Consider the following 21,298-nt stretch of genomic DNA (forward strand, 5'->3'; position numbering starts at 1 on the left):
AGGTGCCCATACTGTTGCACTGGTCAAATTTTGGTTTAATGCATATTGCACATTTTCTGTTAGTACAATAAACCTCATTTCAGTCCTGAAATATTATTGTGTCCATCAGTTATTAGATATATCAAACTGAAATGGCTGCTGCAAACACCAAAATATTTAGAACTAAAAATGATTAAGATTAATAGGGGTAAAATCGAGGAAGATGTTAAAATAACATCTCTGGTCATTTCCCTAAAGAAAGTCAGTGATTTGATCAAATCCCTTAACTGTTTTAGTGAAATAATGAAATAATATTGTTTAGATATGGAAAGTATTTATTTAGTAAAGCAGCATTATTAAATGTAGAGCAGGTAATACAACAATAGTCATTGAAACACAAATTATTTATTCAAAACTAATTAACAAAAGAAATTGGTACTTAAGCTGATATTTTTTAGTACCTACTTCCATAACATAGTAATTTTCTACCATACTAGTCCTGTGTATGTGTCCGTTATAGTTTAAGTAGTTGTGGCTAATTGTAAATTGCTCAATGACTGTGAAGCTTCTTCTATCATTTTGCGAATCCACAAAGGTTTTTCTTTATCTGGCCGCTTGTTCAAAACACCTTGTCCTGATAGTTTCATTAAACTGTTCTTCAGATACAAATTCGGTCAGAGTTTGATTTCTTTTTCTATATCAGAAGCCATTTTTTCATGTCCGCAATGACAGAAGACACTTCCTCTCTATGCCTTTGGTCCACAAACAGTTAACTGAGAGCACTGAGGGCTTTGCCACTCCTCCATGTTACGTCATGCTCTGCAGCCAGGCCCTTGTCTATGTGATACACTAGGCTCAGCATAGCATGAGGTTCAGCCTCCTCCCCTCTAATGTGCTCTATGACACTGTACACACACATCCTCCTTTTGCTGACTCTTACCACGTGCTATCATACACATCCGCTCCACACTGTCACCAGGCAATAAGCCATTGAGGTGAGTCTTCCCTCTGCACATTGTAGCTCTATCAGGCTTGTGCACAGCTCTAGTTCGCCGCCATGGTTTCCCCATTTCCTGTATCTGCTGTAACTCTGCAATTTTTTAGTGAATTCTTTCCATTATGTGTATAGTAATAATAATGCATATGTTTAATCACTTATATGTTTCTCATACCTGTATTTAGCATTATTGTTTGTATATTGCTCACTTTATACAGTGTTATATCTTATCTATACACAATGTATTGTATTGGTACTTGACTAAATATTTGTCTTTCTTTATACAGTACTAGGAAAAAGTACCCAGCACTTCCCCGGTATAAAATGTGGGTCTAAAGCATACCCCTGAAGTCAGGAGTATCACCCGGCCGCTGTCACCCCTCTTCTATAGTTCTGGCTAAGAACTTTTTAAGGCTAAAGCCCCACATTACAGAAACACAGCTTTTTTTGTTGTTGTTGCAGATTTTGCAGTGGTTTTTTGAGCCAAAACCAGGAGTGGATTGAGCATAAGGTACAAGTATAAGGGTATGTTCAGGGTGCATGCACACGATGTAACGCAGCACTGATTCTTGCACGATAACTCGTGTAAGGATCAGCGCTGCAAAACAGAATCCCATTGACTTCAATGGGTTCCGTCTAGCCCGCTGTTACGCCCGCTAAACGGAACCCATTGAAGTCAATGGGATTCTGGTTTGCAGCGCTGATCCTTACACGAGTTATCATGCAAGAATCAGTGCTGCGTTACATTGTGTGCATGCACCCCTAGGGTGAGTTCACACTGAGTATACGCCAGCTTATTCTGAACGTAAAACAAGTTCAGAATCAGCGGTGTATAAAGCAGTTCCCATTCATTTCTATGGGAGCCAGCATACGAGCGCTCCCCATAGAAATGAATGGGCTGCTTTTTTCACTACGAGCGCTCCCATTGAAGTGAATGGGAAGCACTGCGTGTACGGCTCGGCATGAGCAGAGCTAGCCGTACACGCGAGCACTTCCCATTCACTTCAATGGGACTGCTCGTAGTGAAAAAAACAGCTCATTCATTTCTATGGGGAGCGATCGTATGCCGGCTCCCATAGAAATGAATGGGAACTGCTTTATACGCGCTGATTCTGAACGTGTTTTACGTTCAGAATAAGCTGGCGTATACTCAGTGTGAACTCACCCTTAAGGTGCATGCACACTACGTAACGCCGGGCGTGTATGAGAGCCGTACACGCCGGCATTACGGCAGACTGCCGAACACTTCCCATTCACTTCAATGGGAGCGCTCGTAACAGCGGCGTTTACGAGCGCTCCCATTGAAGTGAATGGGAAGTGTTCGGCAGTCTGCCGTAATGCCGGCGTGTACGGCTCTCATACACGCCCGGCGTTACGTAGTCTGAATGCACCCTTACACAGTTTTTTGCAGGCGGATTTTGACGCAGAATCTGCCTGCAAAAATGTCTCCCAATGGGGGTTTCTCGCTTTTTTTCTCCTGCTAGCAATTTTTTTTTTTTCAGCTAACAGGATAAAGAAGCGACATGCTCTATCATTCCATGGCAGAGTCCACAGCTTCAGACACACTCCTGCTTAGGCTCATTCTTTCGGGTCTAATCAGGAGCGGGATACCAATGCACTGTATCAGTATCCCGTTGTGGCTAGCCATGCAGAAAAGTTACATGGCGGAAAAGGTTTCCGCCATGTGAACATACCCTAAGAGCTTCCTATATATTTCTTTTAACTTTTGTAGCCATTCCTGGTCTTGGCCCAAAAAACGCAAAATCAGCAACAAAAAAAACCCTGCATTTCCACAATGTGGGGCCTTAGCCTAAAGCAATTACCCAGTTTCTAATACTGATGGCCTATCCTTTGGCCTGCAGATGAGCTGCTCAGATAGACCATGCCTCATGGTAATGTCTACATACTGGGACCTGTGCTGCTCACTCACCGTACAAAGTTTTGCGGCAACTTTAGGTAATTCGGTGCTGGCCTATTGAAGTCTTTGGGACAGATCTGAAGTACCTAAAGCCAATGCTACACATCATATGGCAAGTGACCCGTATGGCACCGGCATATAAATATTACTTGAGTCTACACTGTTCCTGAACACTTGATCTGCAGGGGGTCCAGGGTGTTGCATTCCACAGATCTAATATTGAGATCTATCCTAAGGATAACTGGTGAAAAACAGTATGTGCCCAAAAAACATAAGACCCAGTGGAGGAGGATTGATGGAATAAAAGAAAAATAAGACAGTTGCCCTTAGTAACCAATGCACTTTCTGATGTCATATGTCTAAGGCCTATTTGAAAATGAAAGTAGTAATCTGATTGGTTGGTAGAGACACTTTCTCCACGGCACCATCCCATGTAGGAACAAGTAGTAAAGTGCACTTCAAATAAAAACGTGAAAAGCAAAAAAACCACCAGATTCGAGCCCGGTTTCTTTTTATGCAATATGGGCTATGTGTATGACCATAAAATGGCCACAAATTCTGTGGTCTGGTGACTTGAAGTAACTGTGTGTGTATACAATGTCCTCTGGGTATAATCCTCTGATAATGGCTGATAACAGAGATTAACATAATGTGGACTAAACTATCACCTAGGCAGTGGGTAAGACTGGGCAGAACACAGAGACATCGTGGCGATTTATGAGTTATCAATGCCAGTCTTCATAACCCCATCATTTCTAGAGGGTGCAAAAGTATACAAGTGTACTATCCATTGCATATATGGTACTCAGAGAAATTTGACTTGAATGATATCTGGGATGAGATTGAAACAAAGAGTTGTTGTTACTAAGATAACTAAAACCTAATTCACATTACAGACTGTGAAGTACATATCGACACCCGCTACAAGCGTGTTTACACTGGCCCTGAAGCAAGCACTTAGGAGTCCATAGTGGGACCGCACATTCCAAAGAGTCAACATCTACTTTGACCTATGGCAGAAAATTTTGAGAAGTTCCTTAGCCCTGGGAAGGGTAATGGCCTGCGAGTAACAAGAGACTTTGCTGTTGGCGAACTGGTGACGTCTGCAGAGCCCTTCGTGTACACCACATGCAGGGGAAAGAACTGTGGAGCTGCGGCGTGTGACCTCTGCCTCAGCAGGTACTGTTCAAGTGGTTTTGGCATTGTGTATATGGCGGTAGATTAAGCAGACAGCCAATTAGAATGTGGGGCGGAGCTTCTACTAGATGACAGGCTCCTCCTTACTGTCTTCATTTAGATTTCTTATGGTTCATACTATATGCATCGTTCAATGTTGCATTTTGTTAGAATGGAGGAATCTGGTTGTGTTTTTCATAGCCTCCAAAAGAGACTGACAAACAGAAAAATCTTCATAATTATAAATAAATATGTTTTGTGATAAGAACTCTGATACCTTTTTATGCCCCGTTTACATGGAGGAATTTGTTGCTAATTTTGAGGCAGGTTTCACCTCCAAATCTGCTCCAAATACAGCCTGAAAAACACTGCTAGCACACTAAGGGTGCATTCACACTGAGTAAACGCTAGCTTATTCTGTAGAGTAAAATTACACTTGTAAATTTTGCTATCCCATTGACTTCAATGACATTTTACAGGCGTATTTTTACAGGCGTATTTTTTACAGGCGTATTTTTTACAGGCGTATTTTTACACTTGTAAAAAAATATCATTGAAGTCAATGGGATAGCAAAATTTACAAGTGTAATTTTACTCTACAAAATAAGCTAGCGTTTACTCAGTGTGAATGCACCCTTACTGTGCATGAGGCTCGACTTCAGCTTTCCACCATGGATTCCACAGTGTCGGCTGTATTACTCACCTACCCTGGTCTTCTGGCTTGCTGAATGAAGTCAGGGACCGCCGAGACTTGTGATTTGGCCTCTGTGGTATGTGAATACACCAGAAATATAGCACGTATATCGGAGGAATAAGTGCAGCCCATCATGACTAAATCATACTTCCCTCCATTATATTGCCCTTCAAAAAAAGCATGTCTTCAACCATATATCAATACACAAACACAAAACCTGGAGAAACCAGATGGTTGTAGACACTCAACATGCCCAAATAGAATTTTAGTATAAAAATATACCTTTATTCGCCAAATGTAAAAAACATATACATAAATACAAATAACACACTGGACAAATACATAATACCGTATGAAAAAACAACAGTACACATAAATGATCCTATAATAAAGGAATTATAGACAAAGTAATACACTTAGCCTGATGTAACACCCATAGAATACTGATGGATAGTTCCATAGAAAAAACATAGTAATGCCCTTCTTAAAAGAAAACACTCCTCTTTACTATACAAAAGGTCAGAAACTGACCAATAGTGTGTACTCAGGAGAAGAAAAATAGTTGCACATACCTAAAGCATATTATTATTATGAAGGCAGGGCCACTAGTATAATAAACACATAAAAAGGTATATACTAGGAATAGGTTTACATCAGAAAAGAGCTCCAATCTTACCCATAATAAATAAGTGTGGTATAAGGCAGGATCACGAAGTGTCTGTTGCCGACCCGACGCGCGTTTCGGCACGCTACAAAGCCTTCTTCCCCGGAAGCCTTCTTCCCCGGAAGAAGGCTTTGTAGCGTGCCGAAACGCGCGTCGGGTCGGCAACAGACACTTCGTGATCCTGCCTTATACCACACTTACTTATTATGGGTAAGATTGGAGCTCTTTTCTGATGTAAACCTATTCCTAGTATATACCTTTTTTATGTGTTTATTATACTAGTGGCCCTGCCTTCATAATAATAATAGGCATTACTATGTTTTTTCTATGGAACTATCCATCAGTATTCTATGGGTGTTACATCAGGCTGAGTGTATTACTTTGTCTATAATTCCTTTATTATAGGATCATTTATGTGTACTGTTGTTTTTTCATACGGTATTATGTATTTGTCCAGTGTGTTATTTGTATTTATGTATATGTTTTTTACATTTGGCGAATAAAGGTATATTTTTATACTAAAATTCTATTTGGGCATGTTGAGTGTCTACAACCATCTGGTTTCTCCAGGTTTTGTGTCTCTGTGGTATGTGGCATAGTGCTGCAATGAAGCATACGTGACCAATGTTGTCATGCGTGCGTCTCTGTGTCACAACGCCACGTGACTGCTGTGGTCCAATCACAGGCCTCAGTGCTCCTTGATGGTTTTCAGGAGCCCAGAACAGGTTATTGATTACTTGCCCAGCCCTATAATTGATCTATCTTCAGATGGATTTCACCTTGCAAAACCCATTAAAATGAAGGGGAGGCAGGAAATAGCTACATGTTTTTTTTACAAAAAAACACAACGAAAAAGTCTTTTTTTTTTCTGGTTCCCATTCATTTCAAAGGGCTTTGCGAGATGGAATGTTGTTGAAAATAGGCCATGATGATTTTTTTCTCCTCTAAGTGAAAAAAATAACTAGAGATAAAAGTCTCTGTCTGATTCCCATCTGAAATGAATGGGAGAGTATTCTGTTATCATGTGTGCATTACACTGACTTCACATTACAGTTTTATAGTTCATTGTTTTGAACCATCAAGGGATTATAACAGGTTGTAAAACTGTCAGAATGAGGGAATATTCACATTTAAATTTGTTACAATGTGCCAATAGAAAAGTCCAGTGAACTGACAGTTACTGCAACTGCTACCCTACAGACCTTATTATTGTACGTAGGACCCCTCTGGATTTCTTCAGCTCCAAATGATTACTTGGAGAAGAGGGCAGACTTTGTGCACAATTTATCTGTGTATTTTAGTGTTCAAGTTTGTGTTATCCCTATTCTGGGTCATCACTGTGTGTTATCCCTATTCTGGGTCACCATTGTGTGTTATCCCTGTACTGTAACATTAGTATTAGCATTAACCTGTGAAAGCCATTCTTACTGGTGTTCCTTCCCTTGGGTTACAAGACTTGGCTGAAGAAGATACCTGTCAGCGAAATCCCAAGGATCAACTGCTCCTGTTTCTCAACAATACCTCTGCTCAACTGCATACTATGGCTCCAGCGCTGGCACCATTTATTCCCTAAGCCACAATTTCATCTCCTCAGTCTCGGGCTATTTCACTTACTAGTGGTACCAGATTGCACCTTCTGTTACCAGACTGTTGTCATGCAAACCCTAATACTAGACATATTTTTCTTAGACCGTGGACAACCCACTTTTAACTTTAAGCTCACTGCCTTCTCACAGACTGTCAAGGTTGGATACATCACGTGGTTGTTAAGAGACGTCTTGGCTTGGATGACCCTACTTTGGGAGCAAAGTAATCCATCCATCTACTGCAGAGTCTTTGAGGAACCTGACAGGGCATCTTCAACTGCATCTAGCTTGCTACTTCTTTGCCAGGATACTATAAATGTAGATTAAAAGGCTTGGTTCTCGGAGGAACAAAACTCAAGTTGTATTTCTGGGATGGCTTGGCAGAACAAATCAAAGATGAATTGGAGGGCTGACATCTTTTGGCTACCTTGGATGATTTAACTGGTTTAGCAACATGAATCTATTTAGGATTTAGAGGTTGACCTTGGCACTATTCTTTTTAAAGGAATCAATAGGTTTCAGGAACTCATAAGTAACCAATGCAGGTTGAAAAACTGAAATCGTTCTTAGATGAATAACAATTCTGGTCTGTGGACAAAGCAACTTCGCTACTGTAGTGGTAAGGCACATTATGCATGACTGCTCGTCATCTTTTCAAGAAAGCTACTCGCCAACGTTTCATTGGACACTTTCAATCAACATTAAAGTTATACAACACAAAACAGACCTATTTCAATAAAATATTTTTCCATAACGTCCACTGCCCACAACCATTGGTGACCATTTTACCAAAAATAAGACTAACAAAGACCCAGCACTTGGACAACCAGGGATTAGACATTGGAAAATAAATTTTATGTTTTTGGTTTTTATGGTGCTCACTATGCAGCCAAAATAGCTGTTTTCTGAGGGTCCATGATTATGGCGATACCAAAGTTATATAGATTTATGTTTTCACACCTTAACCAAAATCTTAATTTTTGAAAAACAAAAACCTTGCCATATCCTAACATTTTGGAAATTGTCTGAAACCTTGAATGCTTTTTATAAAAAATTTTGGGACAGGAAGAATGGTGAAAAGAAATAGAGGTTTGGACATTTAGATTTTTTCATTTTTCCCATGCTAATGTAGGGCTGGGCTTTCTCATCACATGACTGGCTATGGTTTAACCATCCTGCTTTACATATATCCGACTCCTTCTCCCATGCCAGGTCACTGAAGTTTGCAAGGAGCAGAGAAGGAGAATTTGAGAATATCTCTGCAGCCATGGAGACTGATGTGCCTATATGGTTCTATATGGCTGTGGAGAGATCATGAACTTCTGTGCTGGCTGAATGCACAGGGCCCTGAACCTGCAAGTAAGGATACTCCTTAGTGCCCCGCACATAGTACTGATGCCGCTTTAGTGCCCTGTACACTACATACAACAAGATCTATGACTTGTATGATTATATGCCTGAAGATGCCTGGGTTATACCTGCATGGTCCATATTAATATATACAGATGTCTAATTTGTCCCAGCTTTACATCTGTAATTGTGCTCTAACAGAGGCTCTTTAGTGTCTGGTCACATGATTAAGGGTAAGTGCACACAGAGTTTTTTGGTCAGGGTTTGGCATTGTCAAAACCGGACAGGAAAACGTGTGAGGAGTTTCCCGAGGTGTTTTTTGCCATTTGAACCATTTCCTGAAGTGTTTTTTGAGGCTTTTTTCAAGGAGTTTCATGATCCGTTTTTTCATGGGATGTGGTCATGAATTATATTTTAAAAAACCGCCTGGTGTTTCCTGATCAGATTTTTCAGGTTCCGCTTCAGGTTTCTGACCAGAAAACGTGAGAAGGAAAAACCGGCTCACATTGACTTGCATTGAAGCCGTGAGCCGGAAAACACTCAGGCTTCAAAAAAGAATGAACATCTCACTTTTTTTGCCGCTAGCGGAAAAAAACATTAGCGGAAAAGACTCAGAAACGTTTTGTATACTTTGAATGGTGAGGCGTTTTTTGGTTCAGGGTTTGGAGGCGGATTTCTGCCAAAACCCTGACCAAAAAACTCTGTATGAACTTAGCCTAACCCTTGGTACGAGCCAATGTGTTTACACTGCAGTCATTACACATACCCCACCTTCATACTTAACCTTAGACTGTTTCCAGTTGGGAAGTGTTCCATGGTAGTAGATTCTTCCAGTTTCACCACATAAGTTATAAGTTGCTGGAGAATCACAATCTAGGTCAATGTTCTATACCTAGAGCAACCTAAGGCCCCAAACCTGAACCTCATACGTGATGGGAACTGTGGAGCTGGAATTAAGTCAGTACCATGGAAGAAAGTTGTCTGTCTACTTTGCAGAGGACATTTACACACCTTCAGGGACCCTAAAGGGGTTTTTGGCCCGAAACATGACTCCACCACCTCCTTGCTGACATTGCAGCCTTGTTGAAATATGGTGGCCATCCACTACTCCATCCACTTGGACCATCCACGGTTGCACTGCACTCCTCCATAGACAAGCACCACCCGCTTCAAATACCGATACAAAAAAAAAAGATTTCAGCTCACCCTTTTCTCTGTCGCTACCGTTTTTCTGCTTTGTAATGGTAGCTGCTTTCTTAATTCCATGAATTTGTCTGACAGAAACCTTCCTTATTATAACTTTATCTGCACAAACATATCTGTGCTCTTGGGCTCTTATTATAGCACACTGGCCCATTAATTTCTATCAGCCTACACACACGACCGTGTATTACATAGTAGGGGCCACAAAACTCAGGACAGGTCCAGTTTTGCGGCCATGCTGAATGGGATGCAACTAACCTAATTAGTGGAGGTCCATGGAAAATGGTCTTTTCTTCATATATACTATCACAGGTTATGGTTACTAAATTAATGGAGCTAGGTTGTTGATCTGGGGATTTATTCTGCCAGATTTGGAGTTACGTGCTATTTTGATGTATTTGCATACATTAAGCCCCCAAAAAACTAAACGCACATGCATTTGTTTAAAAAAAAGTGTTTTTTTTTGTTGTTGTTGTTTTTTGTCCATGCATTTCAGAACACAACAAAAAGGTACTTGAGGGACCAAACCTTATATTGCATCCTATTACTTATTCTGCTGCCATCTGATACAGGAAATCAGGTGTACTGCATATTAATTGCTTCTGGGGTTTGGTACAATGCAGTACAATACAATGGCCACAGGATGGCAGAATTACATCATTATGTGTAATAAACCTTTTATAGCAGCTAATCATTCAACTACCTTTATTTTTTGGTACGTGATCTGCCCTTTCATAAAACTGATGGATGCGTAATACGTATTGTGGTGAAATGTGTATACGTTCTACTGTATAGTTATGAATTTTGTTCTTGCTATGGTTTGCATTCATTGTAGTGGTTATGTCTTGTATGTACAATACATATGTTAATTCCAATTCACAATCTAACGCTCAGGATGCAGGCGATTATTTAAGCGGAATGTTAATTCATTGCAGATAGTCAACTAATTTGCCCATAGCTGCCAAGTGACTTTGAGTGAGGGATGAGTGAGATACTCCAACTGAATGGCTGGAGCCAGGAATCCTGCTCAGACAATATACTCTATAACACCAAAGTCATATAGGCATAGCTCCCAACCGTCCGCTTTTATACTCCGGTCCCGCACAGCTCCGTGCATGTCCCTTTAGTGTTTTACTTAAACTTTCCTCAAATCGCCCCCACTGTTAAAACAGCGATAAAAGCGGTGGGTGATGGGTGGAAAGCTTGTACTATTGTAATCTGAAGGACCTGTGTGATGTCAGACATCACATGACTAGGGACATGTCTTAGGGCCCGTTCACACGGGCACAGAGGGGGCGAATTATGGCGCGTAATCCACGTCATAATCTGCCCCCTCACAATGGTGGTCTATGGAGACTGCTACCGTTCTTTTTTCCGCTAGCGCTATGTTGCCACTAGTGGAAAAAAGAAGCAAGCTGCCCTTTCTTCAGGCGGATTCTGCGGCTCTGTCCGCCTGGCGGCAGCAACCTCCGGTGTCAGCCCATTCATTTGAGCCTTCTCCAGAGGGGGAAGCTGCGACCACGACAGTCGCGGCAGGCAGGTTTTGACCCGAGAGTGATGCGGCTCCCCGCGTCACTCTCCGTGCCAAAATCCGCCCCACCGACTCCCACGTGACCTAGTCCTTAGTGTACCGGCTGGAAGATGGAGAGATGTGCCGTCTAAAGGTACTGAGAGGGGAGGGGATTGTGAGATGCAGGGTGGAGAGAGTGTTTCTGTGTATGTGTGTGTCTCTCAGTAACCTAGGGGCAGAGATGGAAGAGGAACGTTATACTGGGGGCAGAGATGAAGGGGGGGGGCATGAAACTAGGGCCACAGATGGAAGGGGGATATGAAACTGGGGGAAGATGGAGGAGGGGACATGAAACTGGGGGCACATGAAGAGGGGACATAAAATGGGGCAGATGACGGAGATATGAAACTGGGGGAGAAATGGTGGAGGGAGATGAAACTGGGGGTAGATGAAGTTGACACTTAAACTGGGAACAACTGGAGGGGGCAGTAGTTGTAGGGGGTCCTGTCTGCCTCTAGTTGCTCTCAGTTTAATGTCTCCATCCAGCTACACCAACAGCTTAATGTCTGCTTCGAGATGCCCAAGTTTAATTGTCCCTTCTATTTGCCCCAGTTTAATGTCCCACTTCAGCTGCCATTAATTTATTGCCCCCCTCCAACTACCCCCACTATTAATGTCCCCCTCCAGCTGCTCCAGTTTCATGTCCCCTCTATTTCTCCCAATTTAAACTGGGGCACCAGAAGAGGGACTTAATACTGTGGGGCAGTTGGAAGGGGACATATAATGTACCAGTGACTGTAGGAGGATAATACTGTGCGGGGGCACATGATAAATGAATGAGAATGGGCGGAGTCAACATAATAGTGGGCAAAGCTAAAATTTCTGATTTGTCCCTCTTTCTGTTCTTCAAAACTTGGGAGGTATGAATTCGGTCACATTCCGTTTCACCACTTCCGAAATGGAATGTCGCCAGTACTCCCCTCCCCCCAACGCCATCAATACTTACATGTCTTCCTGTGTCTGGGAACGGCTCCTCCTCTCTTGAAATACTTGTGCAATCTGGAGGTAACTGCAAGACATGCGCAGTAGAGATGGCACTCCATATCTACTGCACAGGCCTCACAGGTACTTCCGGTCTTTGCACAGCGTCCCCAGCAATGCGCACAGTGAAGAAGAAAGGAGGAGCCGTCTCACAGATCGGAAGCTAGGTAAGTATGATGCAATGGGAGGAGGGGGGAGGATAGCTTAGTGAGAGAGGATGGGGGAGCAGTGACAGAGAGGTAGTGTGGAAAGTACATAGTAGGAAGCTAGCACCAAGTAAACAAATGCAGAAGATTAGGACTCCTACTAGGTATCCATGTTAATAATAAAGAATTATACACGAACCTAATTTTTTTTTTTTTTTTTTTACATTCTCATGTTGTGTTTATTCAGTTATTTTTATACTTCTTCATCTCACTGTTTATTTGCATATATATATATATATATATATATATATATATATATATATATTTATACATATATTAACTCTTATTTGTGTATGCCAGTGATAATACCTATGGGTAACACACTGTTTTCCGCGTCTACATATATGCATTCATCCATACAAATAGTCTTTTCATATCCACCTCCTACTGGGATACTGTGTGTCCACTTGTGCGCATGTACAGTTGCTGTTAAGGAATACTTGTGTATGCATTAATACTATGCTCAGGAGTGCTGTACATGCATGAATGTGGGCCAGTTGGTGCCAGATCTTCTTGTGGGTGTGGCCGCTCTATTCGTTGGTGTGATGTGGATGCCTGGCCGGCTTTTGCCTCATGTGCGGTCACATGATTTGATCGTAGGAGCATGCGTATGAGATGGGTGTCTGTTACTGGTTTGATCCCTTATATTGACGTTGCCGTTTCTTCCTCCTATCATTTATCGATATACTATCAGTGTCCGGATTGGTTAAAATGTGATCACATGGTGTTCTCGCGTTATAATGTTGCGGGAGCACTGTTGGATTTACCTTAATGGCGCCATTAACTTCACTCTAGTATGTACCCTATAAAAGGTTCCCCCTCTGGCCTCCACTCTGTAGCCCCATGGCGAAGCAGGGGTGCAAAACGTACGTTGGGACTCAGAGTGGAGGTCGCAGCGGTGAGCTAATTGTGCTGGTTTTATAGGTTTGTACCATAAGGTGTGTTTGCACACTGCAAGGCACTTACGCTATGGGCTATATAACAATATCTCTATGCTACATTGTGTTCTTGTACTATGTTTGGGTATTGATGTCTGGGTATGCATAGCAATATGCTAATATATTTTGGTCATATGAACACTTTTTCAATATATTTTGTAGTATTACAGCTCATGCACTTCCATTGATATGGAAAGCTCTTTTGGGACTATAAGGGTTCGTTCACACGTCTCTCTGTGTCAAAACCCGCGTGGGCGCTGCACATGTGAACTGACCCTAAGTTCTCCTTAGTCCTGGGATATGTAGCCCTGGTATCAACACCTATTTGGACATGGTAGTTCTCCCATTTTAGGTGTATTTAACTATTTACTAACCGTGTACTGCATATATACTGGTCTGAATAGGCCTCTATACCATCTATTGGATTGCAGGTGCAGACTATATTCATGAGACACACATTGCATGTGCCTTGTTGATTTTGTGATTCTATTTACCTGGCTCTTCTGCTGCGACCTCCACTCTCTTTTCTTCTTGGTGTGTTGTTTTCAAATGTTTTTATGTTGTCCTGTTTTTCTTCATGAATTATATTTAATACATTATTTTGATGGAATGCAATTTATGGTTTGTGTATAATTGTTTATTATTAATATGGATACCTAGTGGGAGTCTTATGCAGTATCTTCATGTTGTTGGTAACTAGTTTTGGGACTTTTTGGTATACAAATGCAGAAGATACAAGGAGCTTCCAGAAATCACTCAAAACACAGCTAAAAGTATATGAGTGTACTTTGTAAATGTAAATGACCAGGTAGATTAGATGAGAACTGATGCACCCAGAATAAGCTGTAGAGGAACCAGGGACTAGAGCCTAGATAGTTGTAGACACACAAACTAGATCCAGGTGAGCTGATACATCTGGTGCGGAGCTTTAACTGATAAAATTCTTGGACTACACTTTCATGTATCATTTACTAGGGTTAAAAATGTGAGGTTCTTGGCGCACAATTTGGTAAATTGTGCGAGCCCATCTGCCACGTCACGGCGACCTCATTCAGATGGGTCCCTACCCTAAGACTTTACTTGTACTAACTGTAATGTAGCAGAGAGTCTATAGTAAGGATATCTCCTGACCTATATGTAAAGTGTTAGTGTAGGGACTAGAGATGAGCGAACAGTGTTCTATCGAACTCATGTTCGATCGGATATTAGGCTGTTCGGCATGTTCGAATCGAATCGAACACCGCGTGGTAAAGTGCGCCATTACTCGATTCCCCTCCCACCTTCCCTGGCGCCTTTTTTGCTCCAATAACAGCGCAGGGTAGGTGGGACAGGAACTACGACACCGGTGACGTTGAAAAAAGTAGGCAAAACCCATTGGCTGCCGAAAACATGTGACCTCTAATTTAAAAGAACAGCGACGCCCAGGTTCGCGTCATTCTGAGCTTGCAATTCACCGAGGACGGAGGTTTCCGTCCAGCTAGCTAGGGCTTAGATTCTGGGTAGGCAGGGACAGGCTAGGATAGGAAGGAGAAGACAACCAACAGCTCTTATAAGAGCTAAATTCCAGGGAGAAGCTTGTCAGTGTAACGTGGCACTGACGGGCTCAATCGCCGCAACCCAGCTTTCCCAGGATCCTGAATGGAATACACTGTCAGTGTATTCCCGTATACCCGATATATACCCCGATACCCGTTCCAACGGTGTGCCCCCCCACCTTCACCCCAGAAATACCCTGCAAGTCCCCTAGCAATAGAATTGGGGCTATATACACCCACAATTTTTACTACTGGTATACAGTGCCATTGTCTGACTGGGAATTCAAAGAATATATTGGGAATACAAATACCCTCATTTCTTGCTACTGCCATATAGTGCCAGTGTCTGACTGGGAATTCAAAGAATATATTGGGGTTACGTGCACCCACAATTTTTACTACTGGTATACAGTGCCATTGTCTGACTGGGAATTCAAAGAATATATTGGGAATACAAATGCCCTCATTTCTTGCTACTGCCATATAGTGCCAGTGTCTGACTGGGAATTCAAAGAATATATTGGGGTTACGTGCACCCACAATTTTTACTACTGGTATACAGTGCCATTGTCTGACTGGGAATTCAAAGAATATATTGGGGTTATAAATACCCTCATTTCTTGCTACTGCCATATAGTGCCAGTTTCTGACTGGTAATTCAAAGAATATATTGGGGTTACGTGCACCCACAATTTTTACTACTGGTATACAGTGCCATTGTCTGACTGGGAATTCAAAGAATATATTGGGGTTATAAATACCCTCATTTCTTGCTACTGCCATATAGTGCCAGTTTCTGACTGGTAATTCAAAGAATATATTGGGGTTACGTGCACCCACAATTTTTACTACTGGTATACAGTGCCATTGTCTGACTGGGAATTCAAAGAGTATATTGGGAATACAAATACCCTCATTTCTTGCTACTGCCATATAGTGCCAGTTTCTGACTGGTAATTCAAAGAATATATTGGGGTTACGTGCACCCACAATTTTTACTACTGGTATACAGTGCCATTGTCTGACTGGGAATTCAAAGAATATATTGGGGTTATAAATACCCTCATTTCTTGCTACTGCCATATAGTGCCAGTTTCTGACTGGTAATTCAAAGAATATATTGGGGTTACGTGCACCCACAATTTTTACTACTGGTATACAGTGCCATTGTCTGACTGGGAATTCAAAGAATATATTGGGAATACAAATACCCTCATTTCTTGCTACTGCCATATAGTGCCAGTGTCTGACTGGGAATTCAAAGAATATATTGGGGTTACGTGCACCCACAATTTTTACTACTGGTATACAGTGCCATTGTCTGACTGGGAATTCAAAGAATATATTGGGGTTATAAATACCCTCATTTCTTGCTACTGCCATATAGTGCCAGTTTCTGACTGGTAATTCAAAGAATATATTGGGGTTACGTGCACCCACAATTTTTACTACTGGTATACAGTGCCATTGTCTGACTGGGAATTCAAAGAGTATATTGGGAATACAAATACCCTCATTTCTTGCTACTGCCATATAGTGCCAGTTTCTGACTGGTAATTCAAAGAATATATTGGGGTTACGTGCACCCACAATTTTTACTACTGGTATACAGTGCCATTGTCTGACTGGGAATTCAAAGAATATATTGGGGTTACGTGCACCCACAATTTTTACTACTGGTATACAGTGCCATTGTCTGACTGGGAATTCAAAGAATATATTGGGGTTATAAATACCCTCATTTCTTGCTACTGCCATATAGTGCCATTGTCTGACTGGGAATTCAAAGAATATATTGGGGTTACGTGCACCCACAATTTTTACTACTGGTATACAGTGCCATTGTCTGACCTGGAATTCAAAGAGTATATTGGGAATACAAATACCCTCATTTCTTGCTACTGCCATATAGTGCCAGTGTCTGACTGGTAATTCAAAGAATATATTGGGGTTACGTGCACCCACAATTTTTACTACTGGTATACAGTGCCATTGTCTGACTGGGAATTCAAAGAGTATATTGGGAATACAAATACCCTCATTTCTTGCTACTGCCATATAGTGCCAGTGTCTGACTGGTAATTCAAAGAATATATTGGGGTTACGTGCACCCACAATTTTTACTACTGGTATACAGTGCCATTGTCTGACTGGGAATTCAAAGAATATATTGGGGTTATAAATACCCTCATTTCTTGCTACTGCCATATAGTGCCAGTTTCTGACTGGTAATTCAAAGAATATATTGTGGTTACGTGCACCCACAATTTTTACTACTGGTATACAGTGCCATTGTCTGACTGGGAATTCAAAGAGTATATTGGGAATACAAATACCCTCATTTCTTGCTACTGCCATATAGTGCCAGTGTCTGACTGGTAATTCAAAGAATATATTGGGGTTACGTGCACCCACAATTTTTACTACTGGTATACAGTGCCATTGTCTGACTGGGAATTCAAAGAATATATTGGGGTTATAAATACCCTCATTTCTTGCTACTGCCATATAGTGCCAGTTTCTGACTGGTAATTCAAAGAATATATTGGGGTTACGTGCACCCACAATTTTTACTACTGGTATACAGTGCCATTGTCTGACTGGGAATTCAAAGAGTATATTGGGAATACAAATACCCTCATTTCTTGCTACTGCCATATAGTGCCAGTTTCTGACTGGTAATTCAAAGAATATATTGGGGTTACGTGCACCCACAATTTTTACTACTGGTATACAGTGCCATTGTCTGACTGGGAATTCAAAGAATATATTGGGGTTACGTGCACCCACAATTTTTACTACTGGTATACAGTGCCATTGTCTGACTGGGAATTCAAAGAATATATTGGGGTTATAAATACCCTCATTTCTTGCTACTGCCATATAGTGCCATTGTCTGACTGGGAATTCAAAGAATATATTGGGGTTACGTGCACCCACAATTTTTACTACTGGTATACAGTGCCATTGTCTGACTGGGAATTCAAAGAGTATATTGGGAATACAAATACCCTCATTTCTTGCTACTGCCATATAGTGCCAGTGTCTGACTGGTAATTCAAAGAATATATTGGGGTTACGTGCACCCACAATTTTTACTACTGGTATACAGTGCCATTGTCTGACTGGGAATTCAAAGAATATATTGGGGTTATAAATACCCTCATTTCTTGCTACTGCCATATAGTGCCAGTTTCTGACTGGGAATTCAAAGAATATATTGGGGTTACGTGCACCCACAATTTTTACTACTGGTATACAGTGCCATTGTCTGACTGGGAATTCAAAGAGTATATTGGGAATACAAATACCCTCATTTCTTGCTACTGCCATATAGTGCCAGTGTCTGACTGGTAATTCAAAGAATATATTGGGGTTACGTGCACCCACAATTTTTACTACTGGTATACAGTGCCATTGTCTGACTGGGAATTCAAAGAGTATATTGGGAATACAAATACCCTCATTTCTTGCTACTGCCATATAGTGCCAGTGTCTGACTGGTAATTCAAAGAATATATTGGGGTTACGTGCACCCACAATTTTTACTACTGGTATACAGTGCCATTGTCTGACTGGGAATTCAAAGAATATATTGGGGTTATAAATACCCTCATTTCTTGCTACTGCCATATAGTGCCAGTTTCTGACTGGTAGTTCAAAGAATATATTGTGGTTACGTGCACCCACAATTTTTACTACTGGTATACAGTGCCATTGTCTGACTGGAATTCAAAGAATATATTGGGAATACAAATACCCTCATTTCTTGCTACTGCCATATAGTGCCAGTGTCTGACTGGGAATTCAAAGAATATATTGGGGTTACGTGCACCCACAATTTTTACTACTGGTATACAGTGCCATTGTCTGACTGGGAATTCAAAGAATATATTGGGGTTATAAATACCCTCATTTCTTGCTACTGCCATATAGTGCCAGTTTCTGACTGGTAATTCAAAGAATATATTGTGGTTACGTGCACCCACAATTTTTACTACTGGTATACAGTGCCATTGTCTGACTGGAATTCAAAGAATATATTGGGAATACAAATACCCTCATTTCTTGCTACTGCCATATAGTGCCAGTGTCTGACTGGGAATTCAAAGAATATATTGGGGTTACGTGCACCCACAATTTTTACTACTGGTATACAGTGCCATTGTCTGACTGGGAATTCAAAGAATATATTGGGAATACAAATACCCTCATTTCTTGCTACTGCCATATAGTGCCAGTTTCTGACTGGTAATTCAAAGAATATATTGGGGTTACGTGCACCCACAATTTTTACTACTGGTATACAGTGCCAATTTCTAACTAGGAATTCAAAATGCGCAAGGCTCCCGGAAAGGGACGTGGACGAGGCCGTGGGCGAGGTCGGGGGAATGGTTCTGGGGAGCAAGGTAGCAGTGAAGCCACAGGGCGTCCCGTGCCTACTCCTGTAGGGCAGCAAGCATTGCGCCACTCCACAGTGCCAGGGTTGCTTGCCACATTAACTAAACTGCAGGGTACAAACCTTAGTAGGCCCGAGAACCAGGAACAGGTCTTGCAATGGCTGTCAGAGAACGCTTACAGCACATTGTCCAGCAGCCAGTCAGACTCTGCCTCCTCTCCTCCTATTACCCAACAGTCTTGTCTTCCTTCCTCCCAAAATTCCGAAGCTTTACAGAACAATAACCCAAACTGTCCCTGCTCCCCAGAGCTGTTCTCCGCTCCTTTCATTGTCCCTCAACCTGCCTCTCCACGTCACGATTCCACGAACCTAACAGAGGAGCATCTGTGTCCAGATGCTCAAACACTAGAGTCTCCTCCATCTCCGTTCGATTTGGTGGTGGATGACCAGCAACCCACCCTCATCGACGATGATGTGACGCAGTTGCCGTCAGGGCATCCAGTTGACCGGCGCATTGTGCGGGAGGAGGAGATGAGACAGGAGTTGGAAGAGGAAGTGGTGGATGATGAGGACACTGACCCGACCTGGACAGGGGGGATGTCAAGCGGGGAAAGTAGTGTGGATGTTGAGGCAGGTGCAGCACCAAAAAGGGTAGCTAGAGGCAGAGGCAGAGGTCAGCAGCTTAGGCGAAGCCAGGCCACACCCGGAATCTCCCAAGATGTTCCAGTTCGTACCCAGCCCCGAAAAACTCCCACCTCGAGGGCACGTTTCTCGAAGGTGTGGAGTTTTTTCAAGGAATGCGCCGAGGACAGATATAGTGTTGTCTGCACAATTTGCCTCTCGAAATTGATTAGGGGCTCTGAGAAGAGCAACCTGTCCACCACTTCAATGCGCCGTCATTTGGAATCCAAGCACTGGAATCAGTGGCAGGCAGCAACGGCAGGACAAAGGCCGCCTGCCGTTCACGCCACTGCCACTGCCTCTGCCACTGCCTCTGCCTCTGCCACTGCCACTGCTGACTGTGCTGGCGATGCACTCCAGAGGACGAGCCAGGACACCACTTCATCTGCCTCCGCCACTTTGTTGACTTCTACCTCATCCTCCCCTGGTCCTGTCTTATCTCCTTCTCCTGCACCATCAAAGGCACCATCAGGCGTTTCTTTACAACAACCCACCATCTCTCAGACATTGGAGCGGCGGCAGAAATACACTGCTAACCACCCACACGCGCAAGCCTTGAACGCCAACATCGCTAAACTGCTGGCCCAGGAGATGTTGGCGTTCCGGCTTGTTGAAACTCCCGCCTTCCTGGACCTGATGGCAACTGCGGCACCTCGCTATGCCGTCCCTAGCCGTCACTACTTCTCCCGGTGTGCCGTCCCCGCCTTGCACCAGCACGTGTCACTCAACATCAGGCGGGCCCTTAGTTCCGCGCTTTGCACAAAGGTCCACTTGACCACCGACGCGTGGACAAGTGCATGCGGACAGGGACGCTACATTTCACTGACGGCACACTGGGTGAATGTAGTTGAGGCTGGGACTGCTTCCCAAACTGGCCCGGTGTACCTCGTCTCCCCGCCTAACATTCCTGGCAGGGACACGAGAAGAACACCCCCCTCCTCCTCCTCCTCTACCGCCTCCTCCTCCGCCACCGCCTCCTCCTCCGCCACCGCCTCCTCCTCCGCTGTTAGATTGACCCCAGCTACGAGTTGGAAACGTTGCAGCACTGGCGTTGGTAGACGTCAGCAGGCTGTGCTGAAGCTGATCAGCTTGGGGGACAGACAGCACACTGCCTCCGAGGTGAGGGATGCCCTCCTCGATGAGACGGCAATATGGTTTGAGCCGCTGCACCTGGGCCCAGGCATGGTCGTTTGTGATAACGGCCGGAACCTGGTAGCAGCTCTGGAGCTTGCCGGACTCCAACATGTTCCATGCCTGGCCCACGTCTTCAACCTAGTGGTGCAACGTTTCCTAAAGAGCTACCCCAATGTTCCAGAGCTACTGGTGAAAGTGCGGCGCATGTGCGCCCACTTTCGCAAGTCGACAGTAGCCGCTGCTAGCTTAAAATCTCTCCAGCAACGCCTGCATGTGCCACAACACCG

General features: G+C 42.9%; 1 protein-coding gene across 1 annotated transcript in view; it reads left to right on the forward strand.

Annotated features, from left to right (window-relative positions):
* Nucleotides 1–871: 871 nt before the first annotated feature.
* SMYD3 (SET and MYND domain containing 3) overlaps nt 872–21,298 on the forward strand; it is a 476,506-nt gene continuing 456,079 nt past the window's right edge. The window contains exons 1-2 of the mRNA XM_075267716.1: nt 872–974; nt 3,791–4,073. Coding sequence (XP_075123817.1) covers nt 3,907–4,073 — 167 coding nt within the window. The 5' untranslated portion in view covers nt 872–974; nt 3,791–3,906. The remainder of the gene's footprint in view (nt 975–3,790; nt 4,074–21,298) is intronic.

The sequence above is a fragment of the Leptodactylus fuscus genome, chromosome 3 (assembly GCF_031893055.1).
Source record: "Leptodactylus fuscus isolate aLepFus1 chromosome 3, aLepFus1.hap2, whole genome shotgun sequence".
Lineage (NCBI taxonomy): Eukaryota > Metazoa > Chordata > Amphibia > Anura > Leptodactylidae > Leptodactylus > Leptodactylus fuscus.